The sequence below is a fragment of the Exophiala dermatitidis genome (assembly GCF_000230625.1).
Source record: "Exophiala dermatitidis NIH/UT8656 unplaced genomic scaffold supercont1.1, whole genome shotgun sequence".
Lineage (NCBI taxonomy): Eukaryota > Fungi > Ascomycota > Eurotiomycetes > Chaetothyriales > Herpotrichiellaceae > Exophiala > Exophiala dermatitidis.
This window is the reverse complement of record NW_008751646.1, coordinates 2,269,128-2,287,544: the sequence shown is the minus strand read 5'-3', so window position 1 is coordinate 2,287,544 and position 18,417 is coordinate 2,269,128. Positions and strand designations below refer to the sequence as shown.

Genomic DNA, 18,417 nt, shown 5'->3' with positions numbered 1-18,417 from the left:
GGGATTCAGATTATGGTACAGGGAATAAAATAAAAGGGTCCTGACGGGACTTGAACGATGTGAACGAAGAGAAAATGGTGGAACAAAAGGATCAATTGAATTGGAAATAAAAGTAAAGTGAGGGCAGGCAATGCGAAAGGACCCTTTGCCTGCCGGGCGTCAGCAAACCTAAGGGACCGACGGGTTGCGATCATGCACAAAGAACGATGTTGAACTGAGGATGCAGTGACGGATGGAAGAGAGTTCCTAGCAGTACTAGTAGGGATGACTACTGGACTACTACTATCTACCCAGATAGGTACTGCAGCAGAGTAGGTATAAATGACCTCGCTGTCGCTACTGCCCGTAGGCCATGGCAGGTGCCAGCGCCTTTTTCTGGCTGCGCTGTGCAAAGACTACTAGGACGCCGCTCTAGACAGGGGAATTGAGGCTCTTTTAGGCATCATAAGCGGCTTGCCAGGGCGACTGGTTGGCCGGAGGCTTCCGTGACGGACGCCTAAGGATCCTCAGCCCGGCCAGAAGCCGTTGGAGTTCAGTTCGCCTGCAGCTCAGCTTGAAGCTACTGCTGGTGGTAGGGGCCAAAAGCGTGCCTCAGTCCTGACACTAGCATTTCAGGCTCATTAGAAGGAGCACATGCAATGCTGGACACCTAAAGACCCAACTCTGATGATACCTAGCGAGGGAGCTGCTCATCAAACCACGCAATACAGCAGTACCTTACTCAGGTTATAGTAACACCCAAGGCACAAGGTTGCCAGTGCCAGTGGTTAGGTGCCCGGCAGGGGCACCGCATGATCGACGTCACATGACATGCCAGCCCGGCCGGAAACTGGAGAAAGATTGATCCGACATGATAATTCGATATACAACAAAATATTTCACGTCAAGCACGAGTCACTGGGCCACTGTCTCTATCCCTTCGAGGTCCCTCAGGCTGTCTACATGTATATTTCCACAGAATCGTCATTTTCGTCCACTTTCGTCTTCAAGGCACAGGAGGAGGAGGATGTCCGAGGATGAGGCCGACCCGGAACTACAGGCACTTCTCCGCGAGTCTCTCGGGCTTGGGCCAGGCTCGTGCAAGGCTCTTCCATCTTCGACTGGGGTGTTGAAGTCAGCAGAATATATCTGTGATAATGCCATCGACGTGGCGATTTCGCCTGACGGCACTCGTGCGGCCGCAGAGACGATATGGCAACTGATGCAGAAAAAGCATTACTCGACCGAAACGTGGTCGTCGCACGAACTGCATCCGCAAGCCAAGGACGAGAATACGGTCAACTTCATCTTCACCATGAACCTGCTCAACTTTTCGTTCTGGTCCGAGCTATCTCCCGAAGAGCGCTTTGCCATTGACTACCGAGGCCGCCGATGGACGGGGTATTGGTCGCTGGTGGCGGCGTTGCAGAGGGCATTAGATGAAGGTATGTACTACTACCACTTTTACCATCACTTATTACCACCACCACCACCAGCAATATACACTATACGCCTTTATCCACCCTATTTATCCACCTCCTGGCAACCATGAGCTCAAAAGGGCAATTCGATGGCCCAAGTTCTCTTTACATCAACCGACCCTTGTCCATTCATCATCCATCATCGTACTGACATGACGGCCCTCCCAACAAGGCTACCCGATCACAACCCCATCCTTTTGGCACGACCGCCACTCCAGCCCAGACAGTCTTCTATCACACATATTCCGATCCGCAACAGCCGAGCCCATCCCCTTACTCGCGGAACGAATATCAATCCTCCGCGAAGCAGGCGACATCCTATGCAGCGACAAGTTCCACGGCCGACCCGTGACCCTGATTTCCCAAGCAGAACACTCAGCCTCGCGACTCGTCAACCTACTTGCCCAAACCTTCCCCAACTTCCGCGACACCACAACATTCCACGGGCGCGAGGTACGCCTGTACAAGCGGGCGCAGATCCTAGTCGCCGACTTGTGGGCCTGTTTCAACGGCGTTTCGTACGGCCACTTCGACGACATTGGCCAATTGACCATGTTTGCCGACTACCGTATCCCGCAGATGCTGCAAGGGCTAGGTTGTCTGCTGTACTCGCCACGTCTCGAGTCGCGCGTCCGTCGCTTGCAACTCTTGCGGCCGGGCGAGGACATGGAGGTCGAGATCCGCGGCTGCAGCATCTGGTGCGTCGAGCTGCTGAGACGACAAATCGAATCCAGGCATCCCGAAGCAAAGGGAAAAATCAACGCCGTGCTCATTGATTTCTTCCTCTACGATTCCTGTAAGGAGATGGAATCCCGCTCCCAGTCCCAGTCCCATCACCGTACTGGTGGTCCTCCTCCTCCTGCTTCTGGTGACATTCACGGCATGTTGCCCCATCATCGCACCAGGTCCATTTTCTACTAAACGAAAATTCGTGCTTTTCCCTGGTCTCGGTCCGACTCTTTCGGTTCCTGTTTTTTCGGTTGTAATATAGGGCCGGTTAGACTTCAAAAGTGTTATGTTTGGCCTGGTTGGAATATATCGGTGCCTACGGGTTGGTTGGTGAACTGTTGCTGTTATAGATCATATGTTTGGGTGGTCTGGTGGATTTCACATCTGGCGTTGTTGAAAAGACCGAGGAAAGCGACATAGAACACTTACAGGATGACTACACAGTCGGGCAAAAATCGTTCAGAGTTCCTAATGGTCTTGTTCTCACAGTATCATTATATTTATTGTTCCGTCTTCAGAACAATGATTGAGTTTTCCAAACTTTTTGCACTCTGATCTGCGCAACCACCATCCCTACATCATCCCCAAGCCTTTGTTCATGCTCATGTTACGCTCAACACATGCTTCTCACTCCACAGCGACCCCTTTCGGCTTACTCCAACATAATGCCCGCCCACATAATCAACACGTTAGAATCGCTTGAGGATCCGGCTGGAACAGGACACACTATGACCCTTCTGACGGCGTGCTCGTACCTCGAGACTTTGACATGCTGAAAGGAGCCAGAACTTTCTTTGCCTCCCAGATGCGCCAGGCCAGATTCTCCACCTTGCCATCTGCCTTGACCACCTCCGGCGCAAACTCGATGCCAAACATTTGATGAATGGCGTATACCACCCGTTTGGCGTATTTTCCATTGCGATCGACCAGACTCCCAAAGGGTTCTGACGCTGTTTGTGGCGCAATTTCCGGGTCACGGTCGAAGCAGTTCTGCACAACCGGGAGGAGACTCTTCTCGATCGCCTTCCGGATCAACGCATCGGTCTGTGGGCTCGAAGATGGGATGTTGGAATCTAAATCTCCAAGTTCCTCATCACTGAAACGTGGGATTCGCACCTCGAAAGGTAGCGAAATTGCCATGACGTTGTGCTTGCCATTGTGGTGGTACCGAAACTCGAAGACGCCCTGGGTCCACCAAAGCTTATCACCGGAAAAGACCATCTCCCCTGTGTAGCATTCCTTCTCTGTGCCGTCCTCCAACGTGATGGTGGTTTTGATGTCGCTAGACACGATTCCTGCGTCTGACTCGATTATGTCATATTCTCCCGGATTCGTGGCGATCCATCTACCAGCCGATGCGACTCGAGTGACCTCTCTAGAGCTGTTATCCGACACCATATACAAGCCAACCCAATCTTTCTTTCCATGATTGAGAGGCGCAGTCCATTTGACCTTGATTGGCGCGCCATATTCGAATAGAAGAGGTTTAAAGTCGCTGGTTCGCACTGCTGGAGTCCTGGCCTGTTCTGCCTCTTTGTCACTGAACCGTTGAGAGTCTGCAAGAGATGACGCTGGGGTGCCTTCGATGTCTAGTCTGTATTCTCTCGGGTCTAGTCCAGCAATTTCAGGATCGACCTTGGTAACGGCAATGCTCGCCGGGTATTTGGGAATAAGTTTCTTGGTGTCTTCGACAATGCCGGTCACGCCGGCTGCCAGTTTTGGCTTGGCTGCATCGAAGAATTCTTCCAGAACATCAGCAGCTTCAGTTAATACCCTGTCCATACCATCTTGCCACTGTCTCAGAGGCGGCGGTAACGACCTCCTCAGACTTCTGACCAGTCCGGCGTCTTGTCGAAGGCTTCTGCCATAGAGCTTCTGCATATGCGGCCGCTCCACAAACTGAATGAATGCCAGACTCAGTGTGTGACTCAGAAGAGCCAGGCAAAAAATTGCTTTGCTGCTGGTGATAAGTGCAACGCCCCAGACACCGGCGAGACCGAGAACACGCTCTGGATTGTTGAGGAAGCGGTAAATGCCGCCATATGTCAATTTCGGATTCTGGTCAAAGAAAAAGTCGCCAAAGAACCACCCAAACTCTCCTAGTTGGTCGTAGATGCTGAAAGATACCCAGAATTGGAGGCAAATTAGGCCTACGCCGATGACATGTTTCAGCAAGACGAGGCCATAGTCCCAGTTGGCGGGCAGGGAATACATCTTCCAAGCAGCAGCCGCGAATGATGCATAACAGGTGAACATGCTGAGGTGATAGATGCCTTTCCATTGTCTCCAGGCCTCCCAAGTACTCTCACCATATTTCAAAAAGTGTCTAGTCCATTTCTTCTTCGTGGATTGCCTATTAAGCAGATAGCCCAGTCCAGCCGAGTACCAGAGACGCCAGATGGCAGCATTGAGCACAAAATAGGTCTGGATCAGTGGGGTATTCGGCGTCAGCATAGTCAGAGCAAAGATATAGAGTTGGACGATAAGGACGGCCAGATCCGTGGTCCGGTAGAAATCGACATTGCGAATGCCCAGAAGGTTGTGCGTTTGGGGTGGTTGCTTGTGGGAAAGGGCTGGCCACGTCTCTGCTGTTGAAGATAGTTCAGGTCTCGATATGCCGACTTGAGTTCCGATCATCGATTTTCGGGGAGGCGGTGAGTTGTATGTGCGTTCAATATGAGGACTCTCGACCGCGATAAGAAACGCAAATTGAGCAGCGTGTGCGAGGATGGAGATGAAGAGAACTTTGTAGCTAGCAGCCATGAGGGAAATGCCATAGTAGCCAACATAACCTATCGAGTACATGGGATGCGGGGCCATCTCGAAGACGCCGTCAAAGGTCAATTCTTGATCGATTAAGAAGAAAAAGTCACCCCAATACCAGGCGAAATCTTTGACCACGCGGTGAGCGTCCAGCTTCACCCAGAGATTGAATGCAAACAAGGCGAGACCCGTGGACCAGCGAAAGGTGGTCATGAACACAGACTCTCCGACAGGTCTATGACCGCAAGCCATGGCAAAGAGCATGTAGGAGACAAAGTCACACATGAGGATCAGATCGACAACACGGCGAAAGACCAACCAGGTGTTGTACTCGGGGGGTGCTGTGTCAAAGTCATAGTCCTCGGGGATTTTCGTTTCCAGTTCGCGTTTGATAAAGGCGCGTAGTCTGGGATGAGGATTCTCGCCATTAGAGGCAACAGGGAACAGCTTCGACTTGCGGGCCCACCGGACGAGCGTCTTGTGATGGGATTGCATGTGGAGGAGATAGCCAATACCTATATTGTAAGCGGCTCTCCAGAATAAGAATATGGCAGCGAGGGTTGGTCTCTTGTAAGGAGACGGCAGAATCCATGCCAGCAAAATGTGCAAGGCCAAAATTGCAAGGACAACAAGGTCCGACACATTTTTGCGCTCCGAGGGCGATAGAAGCTGCGACACCATATCATGTGTCTGTGGTACAGTAAAAACTACAAGACAAATTAGCCATAGAGCGTTCCTCCCACAACGGTACGTGACGGGTACCTACCGGTGCCATCTGGAGTTCGACCGAAGGTCTTCCTGTCTTTTTCGGCTTTGGAGGATTTCTCCTCGCGAGCGTTCAAGTCCAAGACAGTCTGCCTCGCCTCTTGCTCCGATTTTGTCTTGATGGGCGCATTCCTATGACGGAGACCCTCTGTAGCCGGATCTGTAGATGTCTCTCCGGTCATTGTCACAGCGCGATCACCGCGAAATGTCTTTGAACGAGTATTCTAACACAATATGTTGCAAGCGCATCCATGAGATCACACTTCCTAAAATATCAAAACAAGACGAGGTCAACAAACATTTAAACCACACAGCAGTGAATATGGAAGAAGTAAAAGGAAGGGATTCGTTAGTAGCTGGAGCTGGAGCTTGGCCTGCGACTAGAAATTGCACGAGGGTTGGACCTTCCTTCTCACGTGCCCCTCATTCCGATTTTGCACGCAATCGCTGTCAAGCGAAGGCCGCAGAACATGACGCGATGCAGTGGCATCAGAGATTGAAGCAAGAGTCTGCTGAAGATATGATATTGCATCCTTTCGATAAGCAGTTGCAATAAGAGGTCGTATAGATCCACATTAAGGATAAAGAGTCATGAAGATGCTCTTCCAGTATCTAGGATCGGCTTTTAATACTGTGTGTACCCAGGTAGCACTGCTTCTGTGCATTGTAGTGCCCCACCCACTACGGTACAGCAGGAGCACTACAAAAGACTTTCAGTCAGATCTGATAAGGCGACTGGAGGGGCCGACAAGGCTGCGGCTCTGGACCCTGACGCCAATCAGTTACCCGCATTCATTATGCCTGCATTACCAATCCAACTGCGCCGCCCAGGTTTTGCCATCATCCCAGTGACTTCTCATCCTCATCACCTTCAAATGATATAGTACCGTTAGACTATCTCCACTGCCATAGCACCCTGTCAAGGACACTGATGGCACCATCTCTCGTGGAACCGCTGCCCGAAGCACTGGAAGGGCCGCTCAAGAACAAACCAGATCTTGTTGCCCCGGAACCAGGTTTGTGATCGTCTACCTAACTGTGCGATGCCTGGCTAACCATCTGCATTAGAGCACTGTCCTGGTCCCGAATCGGATCAAGCAGGCAAAGGTGATGCCTGCAATGGCTGCCCGAATCAAGCCATCTGCGCCTCCGCGCCAAAGGGCCCTGACCCAGACATCCCCGTTATAACAGAGCGACTTGCAGGAATAAAACATAAGATACTGGTGCTATCAGGAAAAGGAGGAGTGGGCAAATCGACCTTTTCTTCACTTTTGTCGCACGCATTTGCTGCGAATCCCGATTCCACAGTGGGTATAATGGACACCGACATCTGCGGACCGTCAATACCTAAAATGATGGGCGTGGAAAGCGAAACCATCCATGTCAGTAACGCCGGCTGGAGTCCCGTTTGGGTGACCGATAATCTGGGAGTCATGAGTGTCCAATTTATGCTACCCAATCGAGACGATGCAGTGATATGGCGCGGTCCAAAGAAGAACGGGCTTATCAAACAGTTCTTAAAAGATGTTGAATGGGGCGACTTGGACTATTTGATCGTCGACACACCTCCCGGCACATCGGACGAACACCTGTCGGTTAATTCCTTCTTGAAAGAATCCGGCGTCGATGGAGCCGTGGTTGTTACTACGCCCCAAGAGGTTTCGTTATTAGACGTGCGGAAAGAGATTGATTTCTGTCGGAAAGCCGGAATCCGGGTGCTCGGTCTGGTTGAAAACATGTCTGGCTTCGTGTGCCCGAAATGCACACACGAGTCCCAGGTTTTCCGAGCCACCACAGGTGGCGGTAAAAAGTTGTGCGAGGACATGGGCATTCCTTTTCTGGGCTCAGTGCCGCTCGATCCGCGGATAGGAATGGCATGCGATTTTGGAGAGAGCTTCATGGACAGTTTCCCTGATAGTCCCGCATGCAAAGCATTACGGCAAGTGGTGAGGACGGTCGGGAAACTGATCGGTGAAGATCCTGATGATGTGTTACCTGATGGTCCCATATGAGATACGAAGATACCCAGTTTGTTTTACTAAAGCGCTCTGCAACTATCATGACACTGCGGTCGTTGGGTTGCTCGAAACAGACCTACGACCTCATCCAACACGTGCATGCAGCATTGCACATTTGACCTTCAGAGAGGCAGTCCACTAGCCTAACTGAGCTGTGACAAAGTTGTCCACATCGAAACTAGCTACAGCAGCTGGTTGGACAGCGACAGCGAAGCAACTGCCCGGTAGGCGATGCGAGACGGCCGACAAGCGAGGCTCGACTATCGTGTCTGACTAGAGGGAGAAGGCCGCGTATGGCAGACGGTGTGAGACAGGTCAGATATGGCCTAGGGCCCGGAGGTCAGAAACCTGGGTCTGGTGGAGCCTCTGGGCGCCGGCGAAGAGAAGTACGGACGGTGGTCGGGAGAAGGATCGGACTACTGTCGAGACTGAAGCCAGAAGTACCTGTGGCTTGCGGGTCAACTGTAGAATGCAGAGATGCCCTGGATGCGCAAGTGGGCCATGGCAGTACTGCTGTCAGTGAAGGAATAAGACTACGAGGAGTACTTCAAGTTGGATGAAGGAGCTGCAGGACGAAGGACGAAGGGCGAGGAGAGGTACCTATGAAGAGCCTAGAGGTATGGGGGTGCCAAGTACTGTACCTGTAGAGAATGAGAATGGCGCAGGCGCCTGTAGAGAGCGACTTACTACTGGCCTCAACGTGCAGTGAACATGAAGTCGAGATCTGCCCCGCCGTTTCTTGCATGCGCCCATTTTCGCCTGCGCGTCGCTGCCCCCCAATAATAATGCAGCAAAAATAAAAATATGAGCGCAGTTTCGCGTTTCGCATTCTCTCACCTCAGGCTGGGCACCCTTCAAAGCTGCCTGCGCGGCCTTCGCCCTGGAACGTGGATGTGGGTGAGAGATGAGACCGTGTCCGCCCGATCGCAGCCTCAGCCCCCAGTTCGACGTCCGGAGTCCGTGTCAAAAGGTACAGGTGTCTACTAGTACCAGTGCCGAGTAGTCAAAACTCTTTTCTGGCGGCTTTGAAACCTCAACTGCTTCTACCCCCTGCGTTTCACTTCTCCGACTTGTCCGTCTTTGTCAACCCCTTTTTCCACTCTTTCCCAATCCTCCCGCAACCCTTCGCCAACTCGACCAGACGTGTCGTTTCCAACCATCGGCTGTTACCCACATGGCGCCCTTCAGCCTCAAGACAGACCGTCGACTCTCTGAGAGAGCCTCCCCGGCCAGTCGCCCTGCTGTCAGACTCACAGCCGAAGCACTCCTTGCGCTCCTGTCCTGGGCATTCGTTGGTTCACTCCAGTTGAGCCACTCATACAGCCCCTCGCATGGCGGAGGAAGTTCGCTCTGATACATGAGATCCATTTCGGTGGCTCCAAACCTTGGTCGAGCCTCATCGTTGAGTTGTCAACTAGCATCCTGAGACATGCATCTGGCGTGGCCGAGCACTGTCTAGCACAATTCGAGACGAGGCCACGCAGTATGCATGCCATGGTGCTACGTACCCCAGCATGGGCAAACACTTGCTCGACATCTCACCTGTCTTGTTAAAATGCTCGCTTTCAGCCTGGTTGGTGACTTTTTCTATCCTTGCTGGCTTTGACGCCTGGTTTCTTCCATTCTTGCATAGTCATCGTTCCTTTTGTATACTGGGGGCAGGTCCTTCAATATCTCTTTCCATCATTTCTTTCGACAGCTTTGCAGGACGAGGTTCCCTTCATTCAGTTCTATATCGTTTACCGTCGCCAGTCGATCCCTATTGCTATGATGCCTCGCATCCTCGTGTTGCTGTTCGCCCTTGTCTTCCTGACCACAGTCTTTGCAAGCCCTATTCAAAAACAAAAACAAAAGCGCTCTTTCAAAATCCCTCGCATACGCAATGCAAACTATAAGCCAAACGGCAAAGCAGCTTACAAACGAGCTCTATATAAATTCGGTTTCAACGATATCAGCTTTTTACCCGATGGCGAGGTGGCCACCCGGATTAGGGCAGCGACCGCTGCCTCTGTGAATGCGACGGGAAACGAAGATGGCGAGACCACAGCATCTCCCACTCAGAACGATGCTCAATTCCTCTCGCCGGTGACGGTGGGCGGCCAGGAACTGATCATGAACTTTGACAGCGGATCTTCTGACTTGTAGGACAGCCCCTCCTCCTTGTGATACTGTCCGCATGTCAGGCTGACTTGTACTCTTTAGCTGGGTTTTCAACACCAACCTTGCAAAGTCGGCTCAGCAAGGTCACACAATCTACGACCCCACAAAATCAACGACCTTTCAAAATCTTGACGGCACCTTCAATATTACCTATGGCGATGGGTCTTTTGCCTCTGGCCCTGTGGGAGTTGATCAGGTGGATATCGGAGGTGCGACTGTAGCGGCTCAGGCTATTGGTCTTCCGGATACTGTCGGTGACAGCTTCATAACCGAGTCGGCGTCCAACGGACTTGTTGGCCTCGCTTTCAGCAAGCTAAACACCATCCAACCCAACCCCCAGAAGACGTTCTTCGACAACATCATGTCCGACCTCACCCAGCCAGTGTTCACCGCGCAACTGAAGGGTGGTGCAGTTGGTGCTTACGAGTTTGGCAACATTGACACGACCGCTTTCAAGGGCAACTTGACCACCGCTGCGGTGGACTCGTCCCAGGGCTTTTGGGAAGTCAATTCGGCCTCGGCAGCTGTCCAAGGCCAGAAGGTGAATATCCCCAATGGCAGGGCTATCATCGACACCGGCACCTCTCTCATGTTGGTGCCTGACGAAATGCTTGTGGCATACTGGAACACCGTCGACGGAGCGCAATTGAGTCAAGAAGCTGGTGGTGTGATCTTCCCATGCAATACCAATTTGCCAGATCTTCAAGTGGCCATCGGTAACTCGTACATGGCGACTGTTAACGGCGATGAGATGAACTTTGCCAACGTTGGGACTGATACCCAGACTGGCACTGATTGTGAGTCTTTTGTTTCACTGAACCGCCTGGCCCTTACTAATTGTTCTCTAGTCTGTTTCGGTGGCCTTCAGTCCAACCAAGGTCTTCCCTTCGCCATTTACGGAGACGTGTTCTTCAAGTCTCAATTCGTCGTCTTTGACGGTTCCGGCCCATCGATAAGCATTGCGCCGCACGCTTAGGAGCTTGAGCGAGGTGGAAGGACCGAGGGGCCTGTGGCATCACATTACGAGCGTAATGACTATGTCTGAGTCGTAGAAACCAAATATCATGCATAGCGCCGGAGTCTGGTTTAGCGTCTTTTTGGGGAAAACTGTCGCAGCATTTTGGTGTGCATAAATAAGCATGTATCGGCGTCTGGCATTGCCTGAGCATGTATGCGTCTGCCCTCTTGAGGCTAAACGCCACATTACAGTATCTAGAGATCAAAGTCGAAATGCAAAACTAGATGGGTTTCCAATACCACGCACTATGTGGGCGAGGTGAACTGCCTCAAAGCTCGATGATTGTACACTATATCCTCGACTCTTGCTATTGGTGTTGTGAAGTGTTAATGCGGTCCAGTGAGGAACATGGCGCATACCGTAACAGACACTATGAAGAACAATCATCTTTGTGAAGGGCCACTGTGGCGTTCAAATCCCTCTCTTGTTGCCAGTTCCAGTACCCACAAGTACTAAGGACGCAGCTCCCAGGGCTGACACGGCATCTAAAGATTAGAATAAAGAAAGACACGGCGCGCATTGACCGGGATAGGCTTGTACCGTACAGAGAGTCCGATGCTGTTTGTTATACTGTAGCTCTGTGGCGTCGGTCCGAGACTGTTCCTGGTATCCCAATCCACAAGGGCGTCTTTTCATGTCATGTTCTACCACTGTAGCACAGACGGCCTGAGGGGCCCGTAAGATGGGGCGCGTCTAAGGCGAAAACCGAAACCCGAAAGCGACCTTCCTTCTCAAGCACCATTCTGTCCAAGCACCTTTTCTTTTTCCACTTCTCTCGTAATGATCTGGCGGATACCCGATAGACCTTCGTGGCTGGAGACCTTCAAGACTCTTCTTTCTTTGTCACCAAGACCAACGAATTGTTCAGGCAGGACCGAGTTGAAATCAAAGTCCTTTTCATCTTTCAAGGCCAGCTCGACTGCACCAGCGAACTTGGCCGGATGGGCAGTTGCCAGAGACACGGTGGGAATGTCGCCTGTTTGGCCGGCTGCTTCAATCTCACGCAGGCTTGCAGCCACGCCAATGGCCGAATGCGGGTCCAAGACATAACCTTTCTTCGAAATAGCTTCACCCCTGTAACAGCTTCTAATGGCGTCCAAGGTCTCCGGATTGCTGACTCTATGGGTGCCGAAGATGGCACGAGCCTTTGCCAGGATTTCCTTGTCGACCGTGAACGAACCAGTAGTCTTCAACTCGTGGAACCAACCGTTGATCTTGCCGCCGGCGACTCTGACCGACTCCTCGAATTTTGTATTTGGATTTACTTCCCGCTCACGTTCCAGACACAGATGCCATAGCAAACGTTCGAAATTGGACGAGACCAAGATATCCATGGCGGGGCTGTAGGTCTCCTTGACGCCGTCCTCGTGGGCCTGGGCGCCGTCCTGTTTGATGCCCTCGTGAGGCTCGGCCGCGGGCTTTTGTTTCTTCGAGTACGAGCCTGTCTGCCAGAAGCGATGGAGGATGTCGTTCTCGTTCGTCGCGATGATCAGCTTGGCTATTGGGAGACCCATGCGCAAAGCATAGTATCCGGCCAAAATGTCGCCAAAATTGCCGGTGGGCACGACAAATTTAGCCTTTCGAACACTCGGATTCTTCTTGATAAGCTGGAAGTAGGCGTAGAAGTAATAGGTGATCTGGGCGAGGATGCGGGCCCAGTTGATGGAATTCACCGCGGCCAGATGGTGGATCTTGTTCATCTCTGGGTCTGCAAACAGGGCTTTAACGTAGTCCTGGCAATCGTCAAAGGTTCCCTGAACACTCAGACAGTGAACATTGGGATCCAGCACCGTCGTCATCTGCGCCTCCTGCACAGGCGACACTTTGCCGTCCGGGAACATGATGAAAATGCTAACGTCCTTCTTGCCGCGTAAACCATAAATGGCCGCCGACCCCGTGTCGCCGGACGTGGCGCCAATGACTGTCAAATGGTGTCGCGGCTCGCCAGCCTTCAGGTTCTGGTTCTTGCGCACCAAAAAGAATTCGAACAGGTTGCCCAAAAATTGCAGTGCCACGTCCTTGAATGCGAAGGTTGGCCCGTGGAATAGCTCCAGCAAGTGCAGGTTCTTCTGCTCGTCCAAAGTCTCCAGCGGCACTGTGTCGAGATGTCGAAACGTCGAGTAGCTGCGGTCCACGATCGACTTGAGTTCAGAGTTGGATATCTCATGCTCGTCAATGTACAGCCGCATCACCTGGTATGCCAGCTCGGGAAATGAAAGGTCCTTCCATTCCTCATACCGAGATCCGACGTCCGGCACTTCGTGCGGGTGGAACAGTCCCCCGTCCGACGCCAGCCCCTTCAGCACAACTTCCTCGAAGCTGAAGAACTCGCGTTCCGACGGGTCATGGTACCGTGTGCTGGAGTATTTGGAATTGTTGGGCGCCATCTTTGACCGCGGACTGACCGTATCAAGAGTCACGGTTTTGGGAATTGTTCGAACAGAATCAAGTCCACCAGGTGTCCGTGTCTGGAGTCACTGACACGGTGTTTCATGGTCTCCATTGACTTTTTGGTGCCAGGGGTCTGGATGACTCCGCGGTCGGACCAATCCTATCACGTGATGACTGAAAAATCCAGCCTTGCTCTCGGATTGGTGGTGCCGGCGACCAGTCGGAGTGCGCACGTTAGTGTGTATGTAAGCGACCTCTTCCGCTTACATCACGTGCTATACTCTTCTCCCATTGGCTGCCCGCTGGAGTGGTGGAAGTGCTGTTACTTCTACCGACCTCTGTAGCAGAGTACATGATTCTCAAGCTGAGCAATGACATGCCTCTGACCAGACCGTGAAGGCTTTGCAGAAACCGATCCTTGATCATTATGTCCGCTTCCTCACATGTCAGAGTGTCATCTACTCACGAAGCCACTTACTCCTTTGTGCAGGTCACCAAACCTTGTCACCACGAACTTCACGTACCTAAGGTACACACCAGTCAACTCATCCCTGTCGAATCAAGCGGAGTATCTGATCTCAACCGCTCGATAAGGTGATGGAGGGGCAGCAAGTTTCGTCGGTACTTTGATGCTATGGAAATGGAAGTAAAATCCTCAAGATCCTCCATACAGAGCCCCGGTCACATTTGACGTGGCGATGCTGCGCTGGCCATGACGCGCAGTCGGACAAGGATCCTTGACATGACAATGTGCACGATCTCAAGGGATAGATCCTGGAGCGATATGCCTGTCACACCTATCTGTGCAGCTCGCTTACCTCATGATTTCTAGGTCAGTCTTTCTCGACGCGGTATATCAATGCCGCCGGGCAGTATGCGTCCCTCTCCTCCTACTCGTGGTCAGTACAGGTGGGCATAGCTGAAGACTAGACAGATGCCCATTCTGGATTCGAACCAAGGGTAGGACGTTAATCATAACTCTCCAATCTTACCGATGGCTTACCTTGAGCCCACCACTTCCAACCATCCACCTCCTGAAGGTGTGCCGCGCCGTGACTATTCCACGCCTCTGCCGTTCGCATACGCCAGAGAGTCCGCTAAGACGCGACTATCAACGCAACGTCCCGTGCACCTGGAGGAGATTGTAAACCGTCCTCTCCAGACTAGCGGCCCCAGGCCCGGTGATGTTGAACAGGCCCCGCACGAATGGCCGCAGCTGAGGGAACATTCACGTCGTAGAGAAAGAGTTCCAAAACCTGAAATTCCTGTCCGGACATATCGTCCCACGGTCTCTGCAACAGAGAAGGCTGTCAGAGACAATACGATACCAGCCAAGACACCCGCCTGCAACTTCTCCAGGCCTCATCTGGGGAAGTCGGGCCCAGTTCCGTCCCATCCAACAGAAACTGGCCTGGGACGGGTCTTTCGCGATGGCGTCATGCACCAGATGAGACGAAAGGGAAGCGTTGCCTACGAACATGTGGATGGCGTAAGTATGGATACACATCCGGCCGCGTCCAACAGTGATTATGATTCGAATGAACCTATCCCCGAGATAGAAGCCCGGGATGTCAACCAGATCGAACCAGAAACGAAGTACGGCTATGCTGCTTATGTCGAAGGCGAAGGCGAAGGTGACCGAACTTCGTCAGCACGGTCCTCGCCAGCTTCAAAATCTGCCAGTGATGAAGTCCCGTCCCGTAAATGGCCGGGCACATCCCAGTCAACTAGCGCCACTTCAACGAGCGATACAACAGCACCTTATGGTTCGAATGGAGTCATCAACCCGTCATTCACCATGTCGGATCAAACTTATGGGGACGGAGTGCATCGTGGAGTATTGCCTGCGGACAAGCTTGCATCTCCATACGCCCATCTGGAGGACGATGGGGCTGCTTCTTCGTCGTCAGGACGGAGAATAGAACTCGGCGTGATCGAAGAAGAGGATGCAGAATCTCTTGCCGGTGGCAATGGCGTAGACGCTGCGCCATCGCCTGCTGTCCAGGGTGTGAAGCCCGAGGAAAGCTCCACTCTTCACACCTTGGAGCATCTCTTGCCCATGGGAGCGAATGCTAAAAAGGAGGCAGGCGCACCATCTCCAGCTGAAAGCGTGGAAGGTGGTGGTGCACTTCGATTGCAACAGCCCCGGGTTCTTGTCGCACCTGGCATCGGTCATGACCCACATGTTTATGAACTTGAGGCAATCAATGCCACCCGTACCAACAGCGACCCAAGCAGTCCGTCGAGGAATGGGACCGCCGATGACAGTGTGGCAGATAGTGCAAGCTCGCAAAGCTCTAGGGACACTGGTGTGGCGCATTCAGTTCAGAAGGGTATTTCCAAGGCGGCACACGCCATTGAAGAGAAGGTGAAGAAGTCTGTCACTTTCAGCCCGGTCGAGGACGTCAGGTTTCTGACACCCTCGCCCAACCGGCTGGGAGGAGGCGGCAGACATAAAGCCAGCAAACTCCAGAGCGGCAAGGCTCGCTGAAAGCCATTTAGGTGCTGCGATATACTTGAACACCTTCGCCAGCGATCTGTCCGGCGGCAGCACGCTTTGGAAAATAGACATGCCATAGTACACAACGACGGAGTCAACGGTCGAACTCGGGAGAGCCCTTCTAATGATTTACGCTTCTAGCTTACAAACACAGTTTTGCTTCCACTGAATGTTGAAAACGGCCTAGAGACGCTGGCCTGACGATTGGGGCCTCCGACAGCTTTACACATGGCCAGACCCGTTTCCTCTATCTGCGCGGCAAGCCTGGCATTATAGCAACGTGGTACTGAAACAATCCAGTCCCGGATAGGAACAAGATCCATGCCATGACCCGGGGGGATTGCCGCCATAGCCAGGGGTATGAAAGAATGGCCTGTCTCACTATTGGCCGGCTCTTTAGCGATGGTTCTCGGATCCCAGCTAACGTCTGTTCAAGTTGGGGGCTGTAAGCACTGAACCGCCATCTGAGCAGCGAACGTGTCTATCACAAGGATTAACCACGCCACGCAATGACTACAGAGGTATTTGATAGCCACTTGCCGTTCGATCTGGACCGGCGTTGGGAGTCTGGAACGTCTCGCTTGATGGCGATGGTGGTAATCCAAGCCAACCGGTCTCGGATCTAATGGCAGTCGTCGAAGCGGTCCAACTAGGCTCCCTCTCACACGATTGAATGCTGATGTACCATCGTTACTTGTCGATCTGTGCGGAAGTCTCCCGCTGCTGTTTACTGTCGGCCGGCTAACAACGCTGAATGATGTCTGTATGTCTGCTGGTCGCCTTGCTTTGGACTTGCAAATTGGCCGAGTGGGTTCTTCAGCTTGCGTGCCCTCGCCGGGAGCCTGTGACCGGCGTCCTTAAGGTTGTGGCGGGACGTTTGTTTTGCATTTCCGCGCCTTGGAACTGTCTGTCCAACTTCAAGAGACTAGGTCAAGATGGTGGATAGCGTGGTGCAGCATCAGACCGGCTGGTTGTACCTCCGCGAAATTAGTCCAAGGCCGGCAACGCACAGCTGCCGACCTTTTTGGCTCTGGGAGGATGCATCTAGGTGAAGTCACAAAGAAGTCATAGAAGACCAGTAACATGACCAGTCCAGAGCAAAGCGCAGTGATTCGTTCGCCATCTCACGGTCGTGGTCTTCGACGAGCTGGGCTTGAACATCCTTGCAGCCGCAACACCAGTCAGCGCAGGAGCCGATACGACGCGGGTGATGGTTGGTTCGGGACCCGCTGTTGCTATGCCTCGCGGTCAGCAAGTCTTGTCCCACATTGTGATTGTATTTGAGCGACAACAAGCCGTTGCTCCCCCTCTTCACGATGAGAAACCCTTTTCCACCTCCCAGAGCTGTGGACCAGCAAAGATCACTTATATCTGGACTCGATGAGGGTAGATCAAATATACCAACCACCTTACCCGCTGCATCCCAGTGTGAGAGACAGACTTCATCCTGACTATGTCTCGTTCTACAACAAGCATCTCCTACACCAGCAGCCCAGCCATCTGCAGCCCATCGCGGTCTCCCGCCAAGGGGGCAATGCCGTCGTGTGCAGTAGCGCTCCACTGCCAGTTGGCAGAACAGAAGACATCACTCTAACCCGACAAGCAAGTTCCGGCCCGGACGTACAGGTCCGATGCTTCACTCCGGCAGGTGAGCCGCCGGCATCCGGCTGGCCTGTCGCTTTGTACTTTCATGGTGGAGGGTGGGTTTTTGGGAATCTCGATAGCGAGAATCACGTTTGCACAAACATGACTGTCCGTGTGAGATGTGTGGTGGTCACGACTAACTATAGGTTAGCCCGTTCTTCGCCCCTAGCCTTTCCTGCTTCTCCAGCTATAGGAGCCAGATTTCTCCTGGGGCATCTCGTCCTTCCGGTCACAGCATGTATCTGACAACTTTGGTTGACGCCCACAGGCTCGCACCCGAGGAACCCTGGCCGGCGGCGATTGAAGACTCATGGGAGGCGTACCTTTGGACGACATCGCACGGCGCGAGGAGGCTCAACCTGGACATCAGCAAGATGGCTGTTTCCGGAGCATCAGCCGGAGCAAAGATCGCTGCAGTGATTGCACAGAAGGCTGCCCGACGACCACAACCAGGAGCGTCGATGCGTTCACAGCTTTTGGCGGTCCCCATCACGGACAACACAGCCTGCCCGTGTTCGAATCCTACCTGGAAGGCGTTCGAGTTTACCGCCGGTCTGTCTGCGCAGAAAATGCTCTGGTACCGGCAGCATTACCTACCCAATAAGGCCGACTGGTCGCACCCAGAGGCATCGCCGCTTCTGGCGCCGGACGAAGTGTTTCAAAGACTGCCTCCTGCCGTCATCATCCTGGCGGAGCTGGACGTGCTCAAACATGAAGGCATGGAATATGCAAAGAAGTTGGAGACCAATGGCGTGCCCGTGAAAGTGACGGTCATGGAGAGCATGCCACACCCCTTTCTCGCCATGGATGGTGTCCTAGAGGCCGGCAGGAAGGCCATTACGATCATGTGCGACGAGTTGATTCGGGTTTTTGAGTGAGATTTTGGTATTCGATCCACTGCAGTATTCTCATCGAGGGTCGTTCAGGGGCATGCGTGACTCCCGCGAGGTCGGTGACACTTGCATAGTT

At 52.8% G+C, this 18,417-nt stretch overlaps 7 protein-coding genes across 7 annotated transcripts; 5 read left to right on the top strand and 2 right to left on the bottom strand.

The window, feature by feature from the left end:
- Positions 1-544: 544 nt before the first annotated feature.
- HMPREF1120_00821 (uncharacterized protein) lies at positions 545-2,729 on the top strand. Its single transcript, XM_009154823.1, has 2 exons — positions 545-1,424; positions 1,633-2,729. Exons 1-2 carry the CDS (start codon positions 851-853, stop codon positions 2,379-2,381), a joined length of 1,323 nt encoding a protein of 440 aa, XP_009153071.1. The 5' UTR covers positions 545-850; the 3' UTR covers positions 2,382-2,729.
- A 186-nt stretch (positions 2,730-2,915) lies between these two features.
- HMPREF1120_00820 (phosphatidylethanolamine N-methyltransferase) lies at positions 2,916-5,899 on the bottom strand (the record flags this gene model as incomplete). The annotated part of the gene is made up of 2 exons (XM_009154822.1): positions 2,916-5,659; positions 5,719-5,899. The coding sequence occupies 2 exons, from the start codon at positions 5,897-5,899 to the stop codon at positions 2,916-2,918; spliced, it is 2,925 nt and encodes a 974-aa protein (XP_009153070.1).
- A 560-nt stretch (positions 5,900-6,459) lies between these two features.
- HMPREF1120_00819 (cytosolic Fe-S cluster assembly factor nbp35) lies at positions 6,460-8,417 on the top strand. Its single transcript, XM_009154821.1, has 2 exons — positions 6,460-6,733; positions 6,786-8,417. The coding sequence occupies exons 1-2, from the start codon at positions 6,649-6,651 to the stop codon at positions 7,727-7,729; spliced, it is 1,029 nt and encodes a 342-aa protein (XP_009153069.1). The 5' UTR covers positions 6,460-6,648; the 3' UTR covers positions 7,730-8,417.
- A 171-nt stretch (positions 8,418-8,588) lies between these two features.
- On the top strand, positions 8,589-11,315 carry HMPREF1120_00818 (aspergillopepsin I). Its single transcript, XM_009154820.1, has 3 exons — positions 8,589-9,876; positions 9,938-10,692; positions 10,744-11,315. Exons 1-3 carry the CDS (start codon positions 9,503-9,505, stop codon positions 10,869-10,871), a joined length of 1,257 nt encoding a protein of 418 aa, XP_009153068.1. The 5' UTR covers positions 8,589-9,502; the 3' UTR covers positions 10,872-11,315.
- A 329-nt stretch (positions 11,316-11,644) lies between these two features.
- Positions 11,645-13,300, bottom strand: HMPREF1120_00817 (threonine synthase; the record flags this gene model as incomplete). Its single annotated transcript, XM_009154819.1, has 1 exon — positions 11,645-13,300. One exon carries the CDS (start codon positions 13,298-13,300, stop codon positions 11,645-11,647), a length of 1,656 nt encoding a protein of 551 aa, XP_009153067.1.
- Positions 13,301-14,298: 998 nt separating this feature from the next.
- HMPREF1120_00816 (uncharacterized protein) lies at positions 14,299-15,795 on the top strand (the record flags this gene model as incomplete). The annotated part of the gene is made up of 1 exon (XM_009154818.1): positions 14,299-15,795. One exon carries the CDS (start codon positions 14,299-14,301, stop codon positions 15,793-15,795), a length of 1,497 nt encoding a protein of 498 aa, XP_009153066.1.
- A 1,889-nt stretch (positions 15,796-17,684) lies between these two features.
- HMPREF1120_00815 (triacylglycerol lipase) lies at positions 17,685-18,326 on the top strand (the record flags this gene model as incomplete). The annotated part of the gene is made up of 1 exon (XM_009154817.1): positions 17,685-18,326. One exon carries the CDS (start codon positions 17,685-17,687, stop codon positions 18,324-18,326), a length of 642 nt encoding a protein of 213 aa, XP_009153065.1.
- Positions 18,327-18,417: the final 91 nt, after the last annotated feature.

Coding starts and splice junctions, on each gene's coding strand:
- HMPREF1120_00818 (XM_009154820.1), top strand. CDS start 9,503: ATGATGCCTCGCATCCTCGTGTTGCTGTTCGCCCTTGTCTTCCTGACC. Junction 9,877..9,937: donor GACAGCGGATCTTCTGACTT/GTAGGACAGCCC, acceptor TGTACTCTTTAG/CTGGGTTTTCAACACCAACC. Junction 10,693..10,743: donor TACCCAGACTGGCACTGATT/GTGAGTCTTTTG, acceptor ATTGTTCTCTAG/TCTGTTTCGGTGGCCTTCAG.
- HMPREF1120_00821 (XM_009154823.1), top strand. CDS start 851: ATGATAATTCGATATACAACAAAATATTTCACGTCAAGCACGAGTCAC. Junction 1,425..1,632: donor GCAGAGGGCATTAGATGAAG/GTATGTACTACT, acceptor CCTCCCAACAAG/GCTACCCGATCACAACCCCA.
- HMPREF1120_00819 (XM_009154821.1), top strand. CDS start 6,649: ATGGCACCATCTCTCGTGGAACCGCTGCCCGAAGCACTGGAAGGGCCG. Junction 6,734..6,785: donor TCTTGTTGCCCCGGAACCAG/GTTTGTGATCGT, acceptor CATCTGCATTAG/AGCACTGTCCTGGTCCCGAA.